General features: G+C 44.2%; 1 protein-coding gene across 1 annotated transcript in view; it reads left to right on the plus strand.

Moving 5' to 3' along the window:
• Positions 1 to 7,125: 7,125 nt before the first annotated feature.
• LOC145356760 (chitinase-3-like protein 1) overlaps positions 7,126 to 22,856 on the plus strand; it is a 36,586-nt gene continuing 20,855 nt past the window's right edge. The window contains exons 1-4 of the mRNA XM_080209627.1: positions 7,126 to 7,150; positions 12,494 to 12,526; positions 12,729 to 12,933; positions 19,780 to 19,836. Of these exons, the coding sequence (XP_080065753.1) occupies positions 7,126 to 7,150; positions 12,494 to 12,526; positions 12,729 to 12,933; positions 19,780 to 19,836 (320 nt within the window). The remainder of the gene's footprint in view (positions 7,151 to 12,493; positions 12,527 to 12,728; positions 12,934 to 19,779; positions 19,837 to 22,856) is intronic.

A 22,856-nucleotide genomic window follows, 5' to 3' on the forward strand; every position in this document is an offset into this window, starting at 1 on the left:
GGTGACCAGAAGGAGGAGGAGGAAGAGGAGGAGGAGGAAAATGAGGAAGAGCATGCTGAGGAACACCAACCAGGCACTGGAGGGTTGGCAGCCCAAATAAGACATGTGAAGGTGGCAAGGGAGGGCCTGATCACCAGGCGGTTCACTCGCTACGGGTTTGTGTCTGTGGGTTCCATTCCCCCCCACTCCCACCAAAATTCCTTCTAAACCCTGGAACATTGTCACACCAAGTGGTGGGCCTGGGTACTCTGTGTTAGCGAGTTTTTTGACAGGCAGGAGGGTGATGACAATTCGCTAAGCACCATTATGATGATGCCCTGGTACAAACTAGTCTGACCTATGTTCCGCATGCACGCTGGCACCTGGGCCCATGTCTGTGTAGTGGATAAGGAATTTGAAATGCTCATACAGGGCCCTGAGGTGGGTGGGGTGGGGGATGGGAGGGAATCGCTCATGGAGTCTGGGGAACCAATGGCTTCCTTTTCTCAGTGACACAGCACTGAGGGGCCTTCCAAACTGACATCAACATGAAGCATCCTTGCAGCGACTATCAATGGAAGAGGATTCCTATTCGAGAAAAATCTGATACAAACTAATCACAGGTGGATGGTGAAAAAAAATTAAATTGCAATAAAGGTGTTTAAATATGCTCTTACATAAAAACTTGTGATCAGAAAATGATAATATGATTAAATATCTTTCTAACTAGTGCAGCCCTTCACCCATGCCATCTCAGTGCAACTACAACTTCTGAACCTTAAATGGCCTACCATATATTTTAGTGGCTCCCCAGAATGCCCATCGGAGATGGAGGGGGGCCAGCTGCCTACCAAGTCCCGTGGCCTGTGATGTGCATAGAGGGCGTCCTCTGGAGGCCCTGGACCTTAAAGGCCTTTGCCTGCTTCCAGGTGTTTGGGATGTTTTCATGACACCCTCTTCATCCTGCTGCCCCTGAGATGTCCCGGTGCCAGGAAGAAGGGAGTCAGAAGGTGTAGCCACAGCCCACAGTCTCCTGGTTCGAGCCCTTCCTCCTTCCTTGGGGTTCCTGCGGTTCCCTGGGTCACTCCATGAGATAGCACTGTTTCTACAGTGAGCTCCAGAAGCTCTGGCATCACCTGGTACTGCCAGTCCTGGAGGACCACCTGCCTCCTACCCATGATGGTCGAGGCCTCTGCAATGGCCACTTGAGTTGGGGGGGGGGGGGTCACTTCTCAATGGCAGCAGCAAATGCTCTTGAGTTGAGTCATGCTCTGCAAGCCTTCAGCCATAACCCTCTGAAACTGGGCCACTTTCTCAAGGGCTGCTGCCATAGCCCACTGTCTCTCAGTGCTGTCCCCCTGGGTCTCCTGCAAGCTCTCAGCCATGGGCTGCAGGCTGTTCAGTCCCTCAGCTGTGGCCTGCTGTGACTCAGCCATCGCCTGGAGCCTGCCACTCACGGTGAGGATCCCCTGCCCCAGGATTTCCACTGCAGACGCCACCCTTGCAGTGTTGGCTGAGAAGCACGCAAGACAGCCTGAAAGCTTTGGGACTCTTCCCAACAGCCTCGCAGTTGGTCCAGGTGTGGCTGTCAGTCCCTCCTGCATTCGCTGAGGGAGAAGTGATCTCAGAGCGTCAGTAAATAGCCTGGGGCCAGCTGAGTCCTCGCCTCTGGTCGGCCCCCGCATGCCAGAGGTCTCCTCCACCTGATGTACATTATCAGATGTGTTGTGCTCACCAGAGCGTGACCCAGAAGCCTCTCCGCTAACTGGGCCCACCGACATATCAGTATCTGGGATGATGAGTTGTGAAGTGGTAGCTGATGCCAAAACGGTGCCACCCTGAGGTCCCTTCACTCATATCCTCCAAGGACTCATCCAAGTTATCTTGACCAGGATGGGTGGGAACTACAGTAGGGGCCTGGAGTCCAGAAGACCCTGAGGCATACGGATCTGTCCTTGCAACACAGGACACAAGGTTAAGTGCGAGGGAGGGAGAGGAATCCAGGGTGCCAAACACGTGATTCACATTTCTCCACTGAACATAGAACAAAGCACCAAAAAAATTATACTATAGGAACAGGCCCTTCAGCCCTCCAAGCCTGTAGTGACCAGGCTGCCCATCTGATCTGTCATCCCCTAACCCTTTGGGGACCATATACCTCTATTCCCATCCCATTCCCATAGCTGCAGAGATGCCCCTCAAAGATCACTATCGTATCTGCGTTCGCAAACTCCCCCTGGCAGCATGTTGCAGGCACCTATTTCATAATAAAAGGGTTACCATCCTGCAAGCCAAGGATTCCTCAATCCACTGGACCTGCTGTTAACATGTCTTTACTGTGTCTGCTTAGTCCATTCAGAAGCATACCCCGTCAAACTTTCCAAATGCATTTCCCTCCCTGTGCAAATAAACATGCCTCATATATCTCCTTTAAATTTTGCCCCTCGCATCCAAAACTTGTTCCCTCGAGAAGTTGTCTCAAAATGAGTGGAGGAATGACAGGTGCCCACATCTTGACAGCAGCGCTGATAGCCCACATCCCCCCTTCCCTTGACAGCTCCAGTGCCCGCTCCTCAAAAAGGGTGAGGATCCAAAGGTCTGGCTCACTGCCCCCTGACTTCGCCCTCTCATGGGTGTTACTGTCGGTGTTCTCCTATGGAGACAGAATGAGCCATGAAAGAAATGATGGCGTGACTCCTGCAGAGTATCAGGTGGCGGCCCTTCGAGGGCAAGCACAGTGGGGCTCTTGGGGGGGATAGGTAGGCAGTGCTTGGGGGTCAGGAGCTGGAAGCATGCAGGGTGCTGGGGATGGGAGGGTCAAGGGGAAATTCAGGGGGAAATGCAAGATGGGGTTCAGCACTCATCCTTGCTGCACAGATGAGATCATTGACTTTTTTCCGGCACTGCTTCATGGGTCGGGAGGCCAGTGCCCTGGCACTGACCAAGGCGGTGACTTCCTCCCAGGCCACATTTCCATCAGCCTTCCTGGGGGGAAGAGAGTGTCTCGCCTTGCCTCTGCTGCATCCAGTAGCCTCACCAGGTCACCCTCAGAGAATCAGGGGGCTAGTCATGCACATATTTTGTGCAGGAATGCCTGCCTGCCTGTTCATTCTTGTGTTTTTAATGGAGCTGCCGCTCGTTAAGGCAGATCAGCTTCAGGCAGTTTGGCAGAGCATTCCAGCAAGTTGCATGCAATTTGCTTGTTAGCGTTGAGGGGAAGGCAAGAGAGCACTTGTAGATGTGCTGACGGGGACGGGGAGGGGAGCGGGTAGTGGATCAATGCCTCAGTGATGGAGGACAGGAGAAAGATGGAGGTGTCACACAGCTATGGATCCAAAGGAGATGGGGGCTTTGTGCGGAAGGATCTGGGTGGGGGTGAGGGGGATCACCCTGCCTGATATCTGTGGGTTGGAGGGGGGGGAGGGTGGATCTCTCTGCCTGAGACCAATGAGGATAGGGGGAGGGGCCTGGGATTGTTCTGGGTGGGGAGATAAGGGGGTCAGTAATGTTGTGGGGGTGGGGCAATATCTGTGGGGGCGGGGCAATATCTGTGGGGGCAAGGGGAAGCCATTATCAGGCCTGGGAGCAAAGTGGTAGAGGAGCGTTTTTCTATCATTTTATTTCTGTGCATGCACAGTTGGCGGTGCCGATTGGAGCTACAGGGTTTCGGGCACGTTAAGCCCTGCCCACAGGTTTGTGCAGTGAGATTCAGACTCGCTGACATTTTTGCAGGCAAAGTGCATATGGGGGTGCTGGAGAACGGGTCTAAAAGTTGAATCTGAAACACATCCCAGATTCAAGTCCGCCCAGCACATAGAATCAAAATGGTAAAATGATATCCATCTTCATATTTCTAGCCATCTGTGTCTCATGCTGTAATTTTCCCACCTTATTAATCTCATCATTATTCTTTGCTGTTTTTTTAACCTCTATCCCATTGTACTGAGGCTCCTCCTCAATAACTACTTCACAGTAAGACATATCTTTATTAGGTCCACTTGCTCCACACTCCAAACATTGACTGGCCACTTCGGGTAGTTCTCAACAGCGCAGCCCGCAGCCAAGGCAACATGATCCATTCCCTTAAAGGGGCTATGCCCCAATATACGAAACAGAATGCTTTAAGGTGGAAAGGAATCATAGGCCATTTAGCTTGACTTTGGTCGTGGGCAAATTATTAGAATCACTTCTGAGGGTTAGTATAAGCCTTCATTTAGAAACACAGAGAGTAATCAAAGAAACTCAGCGTGGATTTGTTCAGGGAAAACCATGTCCAACTACCTTGATTGAATTTTTTGAGATGCGACAAGTGCCATTGATGAGGACAGTATCTAGAGTGCAATCTGCCGTGATTTTAGAGTGCTAAAAGTTAAAATGCTAGCCTTTGGGATTTAAGAGAGAGTGGCAAATTGAATCCAAAAAATTAGTTTACTGATGGTGATCAAAGGGTATTTGTTGACTGCTGCTTTTGCAACTGGATGGGTGCTACCAGTAGGGCTCTGCAGGACTCAGTATTCAGTGGGTTGCTTTTTATAGTTTTGTTAACAAATTAGACTCAATGTGGAAGATGTAATGAAGAGGTTTTCATGTGATTGACCGTATGGTTGGCAATCAAGATGAAAACTTTAGACTGCAGAATGAACATAATTTGGTTCACTGGATAAAGAAGTATTCAGGAGGGAAGTGATAGACAGAAGATGAACAATACAATGATCAGCAGGGTGGGAGAGAGTTTAGGATATCATGGAATCTCTACCGTGCAGAAGGAGGCCATTTGGCCCATTGAGCCTGCACTAACAACAGGCCCCTTACCTGTAACCACATGTGTTATGCTGCTAATCCCCCTGACACTAAGTGGTGATTTAGCATGGCCAATCAACCTAACTCACACATCTTTGTATGGGAGGAGGCTAGAGCACCCAGAAAAAACCCACACAGACACAGGGAGAAAAGTACAAATTGCACACAGACTATTATCCAAGAGCAGAATTGAACCCAGGTCCCTGGCTCTGTGAGACAGCCTTGCTATCCATTGTACCACCTTGCTGCCCGTGTCACAGGATGTGATGACTGCACCATAGGCGTCAATGGTGAGAACATGCAAACTCCACACTGTCAGTTAGCCAAGGTCAGAATTGAACCCGAGTATCTGGAGCTCTGAGGCAGCTGTGCTAACCACTGCGCCACTGTGCTGCCCTTATAACCAGCAGGTAGCAGAGCAATACTGACTTCCAAGACATAAGGCTTGATTTTAATTCACGGATGGTAACACAGCAAAGGAAGTAGGATGTGTGTCTTAGTGGCAACAGGCAGGTTTGGCTGAATTTAATATTTCTAACAGGTCCATTAAAATCTAACTAAACAGGACATGCAGCAGTACCACCTAAAAGTAACACCTTAGTACCACCTTCTCAGGACAATTACAGATGGATATATTCTGGCTTCCTGTGTATTTTCATGGAGGTTTTTTATAGGACAGAATTAGGAAGGGGTGGTTTGGATGGGAATGTGAATCCTACACGGAACAATGCTTCATTATATTCCCCCCCACCACCCCCACCCCACCCACACTAGCTGTGACTGCCATCGTAGCTGCAGCCATAGCTCATCTTGTGGAGACCATTCTCACCACAGTGACATTCTGGCAACAGTAGCCATTAACATGATGAAAAGTCACTTCCGTCTTAAGGTTCCCTTTCATTCTTCTACCTACATTGGTGACTCCCATCTCTCCTGGCCGTTCAGGGCCTCAGGCATTCTGATTGGCTCCCCCAGTTGGACAGTGCTGCTAGAATTGGCTCTTCCTGGGCATCCCATCGTCGGCATTTCTGGGTATCTGACCTGTATGGCATCCTGATACTGGGATCGTGACATGGGAATGAAAATACTGTTCAATTTCTCCATAACACATGAGAAATGGAAGGAATGCTTTTCATAATCTTTGTGACCTTATATACGCTTGTCTCAGCTTCCTCACTGACTTCTATGTACATCTTGTTCATTCTAACTCACCTGTTTCACATTCCACTTGAACATGGGTGCAATTGACATTAACTTTGCATGTTCCACTGGAAGTGAGATGAATTTTAGCATTATGCTATCTTAACTAACCTGGTAGTAAGTTCAAACACTGTCACCAATGGACTTTACATTACAATAGCAGAAGAATAAGGAGCAGAGGTAGTGCAAATGGTCCCATGAGCCTGTTCCAGCATTTAGTACAATGGCTTCAACTCCATTTTCTACCTGTTCCCCCATACCTTTTGATTCCCCAGTAGACCAGAAATCTGCCAGTCTGGAAAGTATTCAACGATGGAGCATCCAGAGCCCTCTGGAATAGAGAATTCCCAAGATTCACAACCCTTTGAATGAAGTAATTTCTCCTCATCTCAGTCCTAAATGGTCAATGCCTTATCCTGAGATTGTTCCCTCATGTTTTAAATACCCCGACCAGTGGAAATAAACGCTCAGCATCAAGTCCCCACAGAATCTTGTATATTTCAATGAGATCATCTCTCATTCTTCTAAACTCCAGAGAATACAGATCCAAATGGTGTAATATGGCAGGAAATGTGAAGGGAAGGATTTCGGTCGTGGTATAAATATTGTAGACCAGAACTTATTTTTCATAAATACATCTATCTATTGGGGTAAATGTTTACATTCAGGAATGTGTGGAAATAATGAGATGTCCATTATTTATTTTATTGGTACCTTTCAGTATTTCATTTCTAATCAAAAAGCTGATTCAAATGAAGTCCAATCATGATTCCCACATGAGGGACAAACCAGATCCAAGCTGACAAGACAAGACTGAGGACTAGAAATTGTGTATAAGAACACAAGAAAATTTAAGGAGAAGGAAAATCTATTTAGCTTCAATAAGCTCAAACTTCTAGTATTCCAATTCATTCAACTGGCAGCCAACAGCAACACTAATATGACTAACTCCGCTAACCTAAGCAGTTGATAATTCCAAATGTTTACCAGTCTTTATCACAGACGTTTATCTATCTGTCCCACCACTGTGACTTCCTAGATAATAATTGCCTGTTGTTGGAACTATGCAAGCAGTGCGTGTTTCCTCCAGTCCCTCAGTGTCATCATTACAGCAAGAATAAAGTTGGAAAGACAACTGAGGCAAAAATGCAGAAAGTACTCATTTTAATTGGTGAGTATGATTTTAAAGAAAATAACAAGAAAAATCAAAGACGTATTTTTATTGTTTTAAATGTACAACAAAAGACTATTGCAGTGAGGCATTGAGAAAGATTTGTGGTATGCAAAATGCAGACAATACTAAAATCTTTTGATTTTTGGCTTACCTGCTGTAACGTGTGTTAGATACATTTAGTTGCTTATTGTGTAGAAAATTATTTGAAATGACTTTTTCTAAAAGTAAAAACGTGACTCCCATATGCTATGACGCATGAGTATGTTTGTATTTAAGCAGCAACCTAACGTTTGATTGCTGTTTTGATAGGAATTGCTAATAGTTGTCATGGCATGTAAAATAGTAAGTTAAAAGCTACAAAAAGGAATGGAAGAGTTAACAGTATATTTTTTTAAATGTAACTTGACCCCATTAGTCAGAGAATCAATGTGCAGGATCAGGAATGTAAGAGGATGCATGCATAATACTTCACTGCCCTGTTCAGCTCCTGACCGGAGCTGCTCTGTAGGGAGTGGGAGAGCAGAAATCAGGCAAATTAATGGAAATAATGGTTTGGAGGATTACACCTTTTAGTGACTGGAAGCATTTTTGGTCATCTACAAATAGATGTCCAGTGCAAGCTCCATTGTGCCAAGGTGGAGATGTAGAAAGATATTGGGCAATGAACAAACAAGTGACTCCTGGGGGTGAGTCTTTACTAAATACTTAGAAATTAGCTATAGATATATTGAAGCGCATTAGATAGCTTGTTTCTGGTCAAACCAACTAATCATCAAACATGCATCAAATCTTCGATAACTTCAATTTACCAGTAGCGTAGGCAGAATTTTGTTTTGCGAGGGATTATAGGAGGAAGGTTTGGATATGAGCTTACCAGATCAAATAAAACTACTTCCAAATCTGGTGGTGTGGTGGTCACATTACTAGACCAGAATTCCAGAATCATGGACTAATAATCTACAATATGTGTTTAAATGGCAGTTTGTGAATTTAATGTATCCTCTCTTGGGATGTGAGTGGCATTGCCAAAGCCAACATTTGTCGCCCATCCCTAATTGCCCTAGAAGAGAGCGCCTTGCTCGGCTATTTCAGAGGGCAGTTACGAGTCTACCACATTGTTGTGGGTCTGGAGTCACATGTAGGTCAGACCAGGTAAGGATGACAGATTTCCTTCCCTAAAGGACATGAACGAATCAGATGAGTTTTTATGCCAAACGGCAATAGTTTACTGGTTATCATTACTGAGCCTAGGTTCTAATTTCTCTGTTCAGTAAAGAGAACTCTGAAATAAAAGCTCGTACTCATTTTTTTAAAAAGTGACTGTGAAATTATCAGATTGTCATAAAAAAAGGAACTATTGATGTCCATGAGGGGAGAAAACCAGCTGTCCTTACCCCATATCTTTGTAACTGCAGTTCCACGCCAGCATAGTTAACCCTTAACTGCCTTTTGAAATGTGAAGTCTATCATGTTAGTTAGTCCAAACAAATTGCAACACCACACAGTCATTGAAGAAGGGCAACCACCAATAAAAACAAAGAGCAAAGAACAAAGGAAGAACAAAGAAAATACAGGACAGGGTCAGGCCCTTTGGCCCTCCAAGCCTGCACTGACCATGCTGCCCGACTTAACTAAAACCCCCTACCCTTCCAGGGATCATATCCCTCTATTCCCATCCTATTCACGTACTTGTCAAGACGCCCCTCAAAAGTCACTACCGTATCCACTTCCACTACCTCCCGCGGCAATGAGTTCCAGACATCCATTACTCTCTGTGTAAAAAATCTGCCTCGTACATCTCCTTTGAACCTTGCTCCTCGCACTTTAAACCTATGCTCCCTAGTAATTGACTCTTCCACCCTGGGAAAAAGCTTCTGACTATCCACTCAGTCCATGCCTCTCATAACCTTGTAAACTTCTATCAGGTCTCCCCTCAACCTCCATTGCTCCAGTGAGAACAAACCAAGTTTCTCCAACTTCTCCTCATAGCTAATGCCCTCCATACCAGGCAACATCCGATAAATTTTTTCTGTACTCTCTCCAACGCTTCCATACCCTTCTGGTAGTGTGGCGACCAGAATTGAACACTATATTCCAAGTGCAGCCTAACTAAGGTTCTATAAAGCTGCAACATGACATGCTAATTATTAAACTCAATACCCCAGCCAATGAAGGCAAGCATGCCATATGCCTTCTTGACTACCTTACGTGGCGAAAAACTGCAGCAGGCGACGGTGCAGAGGGACCTCGGGGTCCTTGTGCATGAGTCGCAAAAACCCAGCTTGCAGGTGCATCAGGTGGTCAGGAAGGCGAATGGGATGCTGGCCTTCATAGCGAGGGGGATTGAATATAAAAGTAGGGAGGTCTTGCTGCAGCTGTATAGGGCATTGGTGAGGCCGCAGCTGGAGTACTGTGTGCAGTTTTGGGCGCCGCACCTGCGCAAGGATATTTTGGCCCTGGAGGGAGTGCAGAGGAGGTTTACTAGGCTGATACCGGAGTTGAGGGGATTGAGCTATGAGGAGAGGCTGAATAAACTAGGCTTGTACTCATTAGAGTTTAGAAGAATGAGGGGAGATCTCATTGAGACGTATAAGATGATGAATGGGATGGATAGGATAGAGGTGGAGAGACTCTTCCCGCTCAAAAAAGACAGTAGGACTAGGGGGCACAGCCTCAAGATAAAGGGGAGGCGGTTTAGAACGGAGTTGAGGAGGAACTTCTTCACTCAAAGGGTGGTGAATCTCTGGAATTCTCTGCCCGTTGAAGTGGTGGAGGCTGCCTCGCTAAATATTTTTAAGAAGCGGGTTGATGGGTTCTTGATAAGAGAGGGGATTAAGGGTTATGGGGAGAGGGCGGGAAAGTGGAACTGAGCCACAACAGATCAGCCATGATCTTATTGAATGGCGGGGCAGGCTCGAAGGGCTAGATGGCCTACTCCTGCTCCTATTTCTTATGTTCTTATGTTCTTGTCCACCTGCATTGCCACCTTCAATGACCTGTTACCTGTACACCCAGATCCCTTTACCTATCAATACTCTTACAGGTTCTGCCATTTACTGTATATCTCCTATCTGTATTAGACCTTCCAAAGTGTATTACCTCACATTTGTCCAGATTAAACTCCATCTGCCATCTCTCCGCCAAGTCTCCAACTGATCTATATCCTGCTGTATTCAATGATGGTCCTCATTGCCATCCGCAAATCCACCAAAGTTTGTGTCGTCTACAAACTTACTAATCAATCCAGTTACATTTTCCTCCATATCATTTATATATATTACAAACAGCAACGTCACAGCACTAATCCCTGAGGAACACCACTTGTCACAGCCCTTCATTCAGAAATGCACCCTTTCACTGCTATCCTCTGGCTTCTTTGACCGAGTAAAAAGTCTGACAACACCAGGTTTTAGTCCAACCTATTGTGTCAGACTTTTTACTGTGTTTACGCCAGTCCAACGCCGGCATACCCACATCATGGCTTCTTTGACCGAGCCAGTTTTGTATCCACCTTGCCAGTTCATCTCTGGTCCCATGTGACTTCATCTTCTGCAAAAGTTTGCCATGAGAGATCTTATAAAAGGCCTTACTGAAATCCATGCAGACAACATCCACTGCCTTACCCTCATCAATTATCTTTGTCACTTCCTTGAAAAACTCGATCAAGTTCATGAGACACAACCTCTCCTTCATAAAATCATGTTGCCTCTCATTAATACATCCACTTATTTCCAAGTGGGAATAAATCCTGTCTTGAAGAAACTTCTCCAATAATTTCCCTACCACTGATATAAGGCTCACTGGCTTGTAATTACCTGAATTATTCTTGCTACCCTTCTTAAACAAAGGAACAACATTGGCTATTCTCCAATCCTCTGGGACTTTTCCTGTAACCAGAGAGGGTACAAAGATTTCTCTCAAGGCCCCAGCAATTTCCTCCCTTGCCTCTCTCAGTATTCTGGGGTATATCCCATCAGGCCCTTGGGACTCGTCTACCTTAATGTTTCTCAAGAACCCCAATACCTCCTCCTTTTTGATCTCAACATGACTCAAACTATCTACACACCCTTCCCCAGTCTCATCATCCACCAAGTTCTCTTTGCTGGATACTAATGCAAAGTACTCATTGAATACCTCACCCATTTCCTCTGGTTCCATGCAAATATAAACCTTAATTAATGCAACATTTCACTGTAGGAAAGGCAGGAAACAATTTTGAGGGTCAAAACCTCTAAATCAGAAAGCCAGTTATGTGTCTAATACCAGTTCAGTTTTATTAATTGCAATATCCAAGTGAACACTTAGAAGCACAGACCCAGCTCCTCTGTTTTTTACTGACCGAATTATAGAACTATTTCTCAGGCACCATGCATGTGTGCACTGTCCAATCATGCAAGACACATTCCTTTGAAAGAAGAAGTAGCCCAGTATAAAAATACACAAGTTTTGGTGGTGGGTGGGATGGTGAAATATCCAGGGTCCCATGACCTGCCCATACCATTACATTCTACACTAGAACCAATCACCCTCTCATTGGCTGGAAGTGCTTCAAGAAGGTTTAGAGAGAACATAAGAACATAAGAAATAGGAGCAGGAGTAGGCCATCCAGCCCTTCGAGCCTGCCCCGCCATTCAATAAGATCATGGCTGATCTGTCGCTGCTCAGTTCCACTTTCCCGCCCTCTCCCCATCACCCTTAATCCCCTCTCCTATCAAAAACCCATCAACCCGCGTCTTAAAAATATTTAGCGAGGCAGCCTCCACCACTTCAACGGGCAGAGAATTCCAAAGATTCACCACCCTTTGAGTGAAGAAGTTCCTCCTCAACTCCGTTCTAAACCGCCCCCCCTTTTATCTTGAGGCTGTGCCCCCTAGTCCTATTGTCTTTTTTGAGCGGGAAGAGTCTTTCCACCTCTATCCTATCCATCCCATTCATCATCTTATACGTCTCAATGAGATCTCCTCTCATTCTTCTAAACTCTAACGAGTACAAGCCCAGTTTATTCAGCCTCTCCTCATAGCTCAACCCCCTCAACTCCGGTATCAGCCTAGTAAACCTCCTCTGCACTCCTTCCAAGGCCAAAATATCTTTGCGCAGGTGCGGCGCCCAAAAATGCACACAGTACTCCAGATATGGGCCAAATGCAGGTAATTGGGACTAGTTCAGTTTAGGAAAACTGGCAGACATAGATGAATTGGGCCAAAGGGCCTGTTTCTGTGCTGAATGTCTCTTTGACTCTATGACTTTATGTCTTGTAAACATGAAATGCATGATATCAATGCAAATTTTTCTGTTTTATTTTAATGAATTTCATCCTTGCCTTCCTTTCCTTTATTCCAGCAGGGTTCATCCTGTTATCCCAACTACAAGTGGGTGAGTCACATTATTACTGCCAAAATGCTCCTGCCCATTGTTACTGTGTCTGGTCTCCCCAAAGATTCTAAGTTTCATAAAATAATCAATTTCTGAACTGAACCTTGAATTGGGCTCCATATTTAGACTTCTTTTAAAGAAAGCTAACGATTTTGAATAAGGGTGGAAGCTTCATTGCAATACTTTTATTTTCTGCTTTTAGGCACGGGTTACAAATTGGTTTGTTACTTTGCAAACTGGGCCCAGCACAGACCAGGAATAGGCAAGTTTATGCCAGAGAACATCCCCCCTTGCCTGTGCACCCATCTAATCTATGCATTTGCTATCATCAAAAGTAACCACGAGATTGCTACCAAGGAACAGAATGATGAAACTCTTTACAAATCATTCAACAATCTCAAAAAACAGTGAGTAGACATGTATTTCACAACAGTCCATGTGTCAAATGATGATTTTCTCTGTCTATTGTTTCAGTTATATCTCCAAACCCCGCCCTCCACCCCCAGCCACCTCTGACACGCTTCCCCATCTTCTCCCTTAAAGACATTACATTGGCAGATCACAGTCAAATCACCTCCCCTTTTGCGACCTAAACTGTGATTCTATGCAGTTGCTTCGTCCGTGACTGAATGGTATCACAGCTAAATGTGAAGCCTGTATTACATTCTCCAACAAGAATGAGTGGATAATAATCAGGAGAAAAATCCCTGTCCAATTGTTTCCCCTTGTGAGCAGTGGTTCAGTTTGGTAGAACTCTTACCACCATGTCATAAGGTTCTTACTCCAGAGCTTGAACACAAAAATCAAGGCTGACCAACCGGTGCTCTTCTGAGGGAGCGCTGCACTATCGGGGTGTCATCTTTCATCTAAAACATGAAACCAAAGCCCCAACTGCTTCCTCGGGGATGTAAAAGATCCCATGATACCACTTCAAAGAAGAGGAAGGGAAGTTTTAGACTTTATTTTATTGGTGTCACAGGTAGGCTTACATTATCATTGCAATAACATTACTGTGAGATTGCATTTGATTTGTTATAACATGACTACACTTCCAAGGTTGTAAAAATACTTGGGGATAGTCAGTGGACATGAACAGTTGTATATCAATGTGTGTCTATCCTTTACAACAATGTTGAATGGACTTAATAGCAACACAGTAATCTTAACAGTCACACATTTTGCCAACACCTGTACCTGAAAAAACTTTGACATAATGCTAAAAGTGGATTTCAGTGTGGAATAATTAACTGCCCCTTGTGTTGGGAAAAGTTGTATACTACAAGGATAATTCTTGTTCTGTGCTTCGTAACCTTATCTCAGCAAAGCCTCAGAATAAAAGGATGAATCTTTAGAACTGAAGTGAGGAGGAATTTCTTCAGCCAGAGGGTGATGAATCTATGGAATTCATTGCCACAGAAGGCTGTGGAAGCCACATCATTGAGTGTACTTAACACAGAGATAGATTCTTGATAGATAAGGGATCAAAGATTATGGGGAAAAGGCGGAATCAAATAATGGAGCAGAGTCGATGGACCAAACGGCCTAATTCTGCTCCTATATCTTGGCCTTATGGGATAGCCATCAGGACAATTCCACAGACCTCATCTTTAAAAAAACAGAGAGATTCATATTTACATAGCAATTTTCATTACCAGTGGACATCTCAAAGCATCTCCCACCCCATGAAAAGCTGTTTAAAATGTTGTCACCGTTGTAGGGACAATGGCAGCCAATTTGTGCACAGTGACCTTACATAAAAAGCAAGATGATATTGAGCAGATAATCTGGTTTTGTGAAGTTGACTGATGGACAAATATTGGGCAACACACCAGGATGGCACAATGGCACAGTGGTTAGCACTGCTGCCTCACAGTACCAGTGACCCAGGTTTGACTCCCGACTTTGGTCACTGTCTATGTGAGTCTGCAAGGGCTTCCTCTGGGTGCTCCAGTTTCCTCCCACAGCCCAAAAAATGTGCTGGTTAGGTGCTTCAGCCACGCTAAAATTTCCCTCAGTGTACCTGAACAGGCACTGGATTGTGGCAACTAGGAGATTTTCACAGTAACACCATTGCAATGTTAATGTAAGCCTACTTGTGAGACTAATAAATAAGCTTTTATAAACTTTAGAAATAAATGACTAGATAATTTCCCTGCTCTTCTTCAAACAGTGCCTGGGATATATGTCCACCATTCCAGTGTGTGTGGACTCTATGGTCAAGCCTCTGGAGTTGGACTTCAAATCATGAATGTCTAACTCAGCAATCCTCTGAAGTTAGAACTGTAAAACTGTCGAATGTAGTTCAGCCCTCTGGTCTGTGTGGGCACTTCTTACAGGACACACCAGCCTAAACACAGGTCAGCACCAGTATTTCTAAAGCAACCCCTGGGCTCAGACTCAATAATGGAGAGTTTTCTGGGAAATGATAGAAATTACATGGCAGGGAGCCATTCAGACCCCAATGCCCACTGCCCCCCATCCCCTCCCAGATACTGCTGCTCTTTCCTGTAGCCTCATTTCCCATAGTTCTTCCTTTGCAAATGTTTATCCCATTTGCTTTTAAATGTTCCAATATCTACCTTGATAGCCAATTCTGACAAGTGATTAATAGCCAACTGTGCAAGAACCTTCTATTTAAGAACATAAGAAATAGGAGCAGGAGTAGGCCAACTAGCCCTTCGAGCCTGCCCCGCCATTCAATAAGATCATGGCTGATTTACCTTGGTTCTTCCAATTTATCTCTCAGGCTTAGCAACAATTGAAGCAATTTTTCGATGTTTACCGATGGTAACCCCATAGGTTTCATTCACTCACTCTTCATACTGGCTGTTCCTCTCATAACAGTGATCCTAGTGGTCCACTCACCACATCATTCCTGCTACTCCCAGTTCTGCAGTAAATACTGGTCCATGCACTAGTCACAAGTGGTTCAAACTTCATTCTGCTCCTGCTCTCTCATTGCTGACTCCCTCCCTTCCTTGACAGCCCTGCTCCTATTCCAGTCACCAAACTTCCTTTCCCTGTGAGCACCCCTCATCCCACCCCCCACCATGATCCTCCAACCATCATTTCACATGCTTCCCCCACCCTCAACACATCTCTCAACTCCCAGTTGTTCCCTGCAGTCTCAGGTTAAGCCAGTCTGCTTGACACCTACTTGGTGTCATATTAAATCCAGAGGTAAACTTTGTACTTCATGCCATCTGTACTTACTGATGTACATTGGCTCCCAGCATCTTGATTGTAAAGTTCTTTGTAGTCAAATCCCTTGATGGCCTTGTTTTTCTCGATGTAATCTTCTGCAGTCCCACATTCACCCAAGAAATATGCGCTCCTCTAATTCTGGCTTCTTGTGCAACCCCAATTTTCATTGTCTTCCCTTCACTTGCCAACCACTGAAATCCTCTCACTGCATCTTTCTACCATACTTCGTGGCTCAGTGTCATGCTTTGTTTTGTAATATTCCTGGGAATCACCTTGGGACATTCCATTACTTAAAGGTCATTTCATTACATGCTGCTGTATTTGTTGTTCATATCAGCTAATTCCATCTCTCTGCTGAGACAATAGAGGGAATGCTTGGCATCACAGGATGGATAAATGCTGCTGAGGAAAGATATTGAAGTCACAAGAGACCCATGTCACACTGAAGGAAATTTTACACAAACCCAGGAGGCTCTCTAAATCTAGTAGCACCTCAGCTCCCTTCTATTTCTTTGGCAGAGTCATGTTCCATCTTGTCCCATTCTCCGGAATTCCTTTAAATTTATCTCCTTTCTCTTACTCTCAAAGTCTTTTCTTTTGATCACTTTCCAGAATTCCCTTTGATCACTTTCCAGAATGCTCCAATGCAGCATCTGCTTTTAGAATCCCTACAATGCAGAAGGACATCATTTCACCCATCGAGTCTGCACTGATTCTCTTACAGAGAGTATCTTACCCTTGTCCTCTCCTCCTCCCTATCTCCATGACCCCATACATTTACCCTGGCTAGTCCATCTAAAATACACATCTTGGGACACCAAGGCACAACTTAGCATGGCTAATCCGCCTAATCTGCACCTCTTTGGACTGTGGGAGGAAATCAGAATACCTGGAAGAAACTCATGCAGACACAGGGAAGAATATGCAGACTCCACATAGTCACCCGAGGCTGGTATCAAACCCATGCACAGTGACACAGCAACGCTAACCATTGTGCTGTTGTGCTGTTGCTCTGTATTGTGGTTTACAACATGCCACTGCATCAAAAGCATTAGAAAATTAAATGATGACAAAAAATTACATTGAATCTGCAACACAGAAATAGACCAATTAGCATAACTGGTCTATGTTGGCATTTATGCTCCACATAGGCAGCAAGGTAGCACAGTGGTTAGCACTGCTGCTTCACAGCTCCAGGGACCTGGGTTTGATTCCCGGCTTGGGTCACTGTCTGTGTGGAGTTTGCACATTCTCCTCGTGTCTGCATGGGTTTCCTCCGGGTGCTCCGGTTTCCTCCCACAGTCCAAAGATGTGTGGGTGAGGTTGATTGGTCATGCTAAAATTGGCCTTAGTGTCCTGCGATGCATAGGTTAGAGGGATTACTGGGTAAATATGTAGGGATATGGGGGTAGGGCCTGGGTGGAATTGTGGTTGGTGCAGACTTGATGGGCCGAATGGCCTCTTTCTGTAGGGATTCTAAGTCATGAGAATTCCACCACTCTGCTTTATCAAATAGCATTAGTATTTCCATCTCTTCTTTCTCCATCAACAGTGTATCTAGCTTCTGCTTGAATGCATTTACACTATCTGTCACTCTTATTTTTCATGGTAGCATGTTCCAAATTCTAACTACTCTCTAGGTGAAGAATTTTTTCTTCAATTCCCTGTTGAGTTTATTGTCAATTATTTGAAATCTTTGCCCCCCCCCCCACACCCAAACCCTCTCCCCTTCCCCACCTACCTCGTTTTGATCCCTGCCAAAGTGGAAACGCCTTCTCTATATCTATGCCAGCAAGTTGCTTCAGCATTTTAAAGACTAGTAGGCCATCCCTCCGTCATCTCTATTCTCAAGCAGAGAGGTCCGGCCTATTGAGTCTTTCCACAGAAATATATTCTCTCTGTCATCATTCCTGTGAATTGTTTTTTGATGTTGTGCATTTGAGCGTCTTGCAAGAAAGTAAGGAGTGAGACGGAACTAAGGCCATTTTGCCAATTCACAAAAAAAAAATACAAGTGGCACCTAACGCAAGATCTCAAACTTGCCAAGTAAACCATTAAAAGAACGTATTTAAACATTCACCAGGTACCAGGATCTAGTTGAATGACTTAAGGATCTAAATGGAAGAGACTACATTAACAGAGAAGAGAAACACTGTGTGATTTTTCTGATGCCAGGATGGTCAGAATTTAACACAAAAAAGCAGGGCTGTCAATTCAACTGGTCAATAATTCTGAAAAAGGCGTCTCCTGGCAGCATTTCGCTGCAGAATCTAAATGGTCACATGGCATAGAAATAGAATATCAAGTATTTTGCAGAGAAGATGATGTTGTCCTCGTGCATCACTCTCTAAACTGAGCCCAATTCATTACCTTCAGTTACTGCACTGAATTGATAATTATATTACACAAGGGACAGTACCAATGTAAAAACACTTCCAGAGTTCAGAGCAGCAACATTCCTCCGTATGCATCAATATTTATCTCCTGACCGACATTACTAAAACAGATATTTTGATAATTTACCTCATGTCACTGCAGTTTGTGGGAACCTACTGTGAACAAAATGGCTGCCATGTTTCCCTCCAATACAATCGTGGATCGCATCAGAAGCAGTTCATTGGTTGGAAGATATTTTGGGACACCTTGAAGTTATGAATACACAAGAACACACAACACAAGAAATTGATGCAGGAGTAAGCCTATAGCACAACATCAATGTAAATTCTACTTTATAAAGTATCAAAGTAATAAAATCTATACTTCTATTCAATCAAAAAGCTCACCAACCTCTTGTAGCCTTACTTCCATTTAGTCCTTTGATTATTCCCTTGTGTGCATTTCCTCCTGATATCACTATAATTATTGACAGCAGAGTTCACAGTCAGCCCATTGGCACTCCTGTCTTAAACCATCCAGCTTTTCCGATTTCTAATTCTGGTCATTTTCTCTAACTCTGTCATAAGCTCGTTAACATCTGTTCCATTTTTCCTCACAGAAATGTCTTGCAATGTTTCTTCATGTTTAAAAACAAACAAAGATTTTGTTGCTTCGTTGTGCTTTTTCCTTCGCTGATTTTTCTTTTACTATTTCCAAGTGTTGTCCATCATCTGTCCATTTTAAATTAAAGTACATTGTTCTTGAGATAGAGAGAAAGTACTTCTTTAAAAATAACTCATACATTAATTAATTTTTGAAAGAATGAGACTTCATTTGTGTAAAATCAAATTTTCAGGGCCACAGGGGTTTTTTGACAGTAATTATGACTGATCACACTGTGAGATATTCACTTATTCCTGAATGCACTATCTTTTCTGGCAAGTTGCCATGTAACAAGTTACTAATAATTAAATACAGCAAATGTATGCCCTTGCATGGATTTTAATGCCAAATCAAATGGGGAGACACCAAGCTAGCACAGCCTGTGGTGAAGCAAAAAAAAACTGACATTCCCACCTTGGTGAATGTCTGTGTGGAATTTACACATTCTCCCCCTGTGTGTGTGGGTTTCTTCTGGGTGCTCCAGTTTCCTCCCACAGTCCAAAAATGTGTAGATTAGGGGGATTGGCCATGCTAAATTGCCGCTTGTCTCTCAGGATATGTAGGTTAGGGGATTGGCTATGTTAAATTGCCCCTTAGAGACTCAAGATGTATAGGTTAGGGGGATTGGCCATGCTAAATTGCTGCTTAGTGTCTCAAGACACAGTAAGTAGTCTCACAACGCCAGGTTAAAGTCCAACAGATTTATTTGGTAGCCTGAGCTTTCGGAGCTTTGCTCCATTAGCAGGTGAGTACAAAATCCATATCAAATACTTTATTAGGAATAATAAACTCCAAATGATGATGACCCTCTCACTAGATAAAAATCATGACTTTTAGTACAACATTTCTAAGAAAAGGGGTAAACTAAATGATCCATCACCAGACAGTTATATCCCACAGATAGCTCTTCTTTGCTCATTGAAGATCATCTTTGTTTTCAAGAAAGTTGAAGATGACTTATTTGTTTAAGGAAAGGATTAAAATAATCATTTGTTTTTTCTTCCTGACAGGAGACCTCAATTGAAGACACTCCTGGGTGTTGGAGGATGGAACTTTGGTACACAAAGGTATAGCTAACGCAGGTGTAGGCAGACAGTTTCTTCCTTCTGATCATCTCATGAAAGATTGTAAAAAACTAGGGTAGATAAAGGTGAACTAGTAGATGTAGTATATCTGGTTTTCCAAAAGGCATTTGATAAGGTGCCACACAAAATGTCAACAGGCACCCCGACATATGACCCTTTTTGTATTCACTTCATAATGTGACCACTTGGTCTAGATTGTCACCCGGTTTAATTCGAACTAAGGTGGCATGAGATGTAACAGTGTGCTCAAATGGAAACTGAGTATAGCCTAGTTTTGTAACATATAAATTAAACAGGCTAACAATACATAATTATTTATATTTGGTGAGTCATAGATTATGTTTTGGCAGCTGGTGCATAGCCCATCGCATCTCCTTTTACCCCTTCCTTTCTGTTGTAGATGGGTGAGATTCAAAGGCCAGTTCTAGACAAGATGATAATATCAGAGGTGAAAATTTGTGTTCAGTTTACTCAGATACCCGATGCACATGGTTAGCCGTTTGGTGGTGTGGTTGTCTCTATCAGCCTGGTGTCCTCAGTGTAGATGACCTGGAGTATTCGTCATGGGTGCAGGGCACACTGTGTTGGCCTCTGGAGGAGTCTTTATGTCCACTGACATAGCAGGCTTGTGTTGCAGGCTGGATGATAGGAGTGCTGTGGAATCTATTGATGCTGTATTCAATACCTGTAGGTAGTGACAGTGGCTGTGTCTGTAACAGGCACTGCCTGAAGCTATCATATAACTGTCCACTTGTGGAGCATGGTTGTGTATTACCACCAACTTGTCAAGGCCATGTGCAGTCAGAATCCTGACCGTCTGACCCAGAGTTAGAAGGCCGGGTCTGCAGAGGGATCTGGATAGGCTGAGCGAGTGGGCGAGGACCTGGCAGATGGAGTATAATGTTAGCACATGTGAGGTTATCCACTTTGGCAGAAATAATAGTAGGAGAGATTATTATTTAAAAGGCGAAAAGCTGCAGCATGCTACGGTGCAGAGGGACCTGGGGGTCCTTGTGCATGAGTCGCAAAAACCCAGTCTGCAGGTGCAGCAGGTGATCAAGAAGGCAAACGGAATGTTAGCCTTTATAGCGAGGGGGATAGAATATAAAAGTAGGGAGGTCTTGCTGCAACTGTACAGGGTACTGGTGAGGCCACAGCTGGAGTACCGTGTGCAGTTTTGATCGCCACACTTTTGGAAAGATATATTGGCCTTGGAGGGAGTGCAGAGGAGGTTCACTAGGCTGATACCGGAGGTGAGGGGGTTGGACTATGAAGAGAGACTAAATAGACTGGATCTGTACTCGTTGGAGTTTAGAAGGATGAGGGGGGATCTTATAGAGATGTATAAGATAATGAACGGGATGGATAGGGTAGAGGTAGAGGGATTCTTCCCGCTTAGAAAGGATAGCAGGACAAGAGGACACAGCCTCAAGATAAGGGAAAGGCAGTTTAGATCGGAGTTGAGGAGGAACTTCACTCAAAGGGTGGTGAATCTCTGGAATTCTCTGCCCGTTGAAGTGGTGGAGGCTACTTCGCTAAATATATTTAAGTCACAGGTAGATAGGTTTTTGATAGACAAGGGAATTATGGGGAGAAAGCGGGAAAGTGGAATTGATCCACTTCAGATCAGCCATGATCTTACTGAATGGCGGGGCAGGCTTGAAGGGCTAGATGGCCTACTCCTGCTCCTATTTCTTATGTTCTTATGTTCTTATGCAGTTAGAGCGGGTGGGCCCTATACTGCAAATACTTCAGTTTCCTGCCTAAAATCCAGGCTTCTTTCTCCTGACTCTTCATTTAACATGCAGATACTAATGGCTGCTTGTAATGTTAAATCTTTTCCTCACAGCAGCTGCTTGTGGACTAGGTTACTGTGGAACCCACAAACTATTCGATCCCTGACTAGCTGATCAGTGAGGGTGCCAAATGCACGTTTCTTTGCTAAGATTTTCAAGGTGGCCACATAAGATTGTATTGATTCATCTGCCCTTGTTTGTTAAATTAAACGCGCGCCTGTCAAGGGTTATATTTTTTACCGGAAGCCAAATATTCTCAAATATGTTTAGAATTATTTCAGGATCCTCTTTTTCTCTCCTGCATCTGGAAAACAGACAATTAAAATTTTTCGATGGCCTTGGGTACACTAAGTTTAATAAGGTATAAGCTTGTGCCTTTTTTGACTTGTCAGATAATGCAGCACCTGTGTAAAGGCATCACTCCTTCTCAAACTATTTGATTTGATTTGAATTATTATTGTCACATGTATTAGCATACAGTGGAAAGTTTAGGGTCTTAGTGAGACCACTCCTGGAATATGATGTGCAGTTTTGGTCTCCATAACTAAGGAAAGATGCCTTGGATGTGGTACAACAAAAGTTCATGAGATTGATTCCCCAGACCAGATGGTTCTCCTATGATGAAAGGCCAAGTAAATTGGGCCTATATTGTCCAGAATTTCACTGAAACATACAAGACTCTGAAGCAAATTGACAGGGTAACCACTTAGTGATTATTTCTCCTGGGTGGGGAATCTGGGAGCACAATCTCAGGATATGGGTGGCACAGTGGTTAGCACTGCTGCTCCACAGCGCCAGGGACCTGGGTTCAATTCTGACCTCAGGTGACTGTTTGTGTGGAGTTTGCACATTCTCCCCATGTCTGCGTGGGTTTCCTCCAGGTGCTCCACTTTCCTCCCACAGTCCAAAGATGGGCAGGTTATGTTGATTGGCCACATTAAATTGCCCCTTAGTGTCAGGGAGAGTAGCAGGGTAAATATGTGGGGTTACGAGTATAAGGCCTGGGTGGGATTGTGATTGGTGCAGACTTGATGGGGCAAATGGCCTCCTTCTGCACTGTAAGGATTCTATGATTGAGATGTTGAGAAATTTCTTCATTTAAGGGTTTGTGAATTTTGGAATTCTCTACTCCAGAGGTTTATGGACGCTCCATTGATGAATATATTCAAGGCTGAGAAGGACACATTTTTGATCGATCAGAGAATT

This window comes from Carcharhinus amblyrhynchos, chromosome 22 (assembly GCF_965287045.1).
Source record: "Carcharhinus amblyrhynchos chromosome 22, sCarAmb.v2.hapA, whole genome shotgun sequence".
Taxonomy (NCBI): Eukaryota; Metazoa; Chordata; class Chondrichthyes; order Carcharhiniformes; family Carcharhinidae; genus Carcharhinus; species Carcharhinus amblyrhynchos.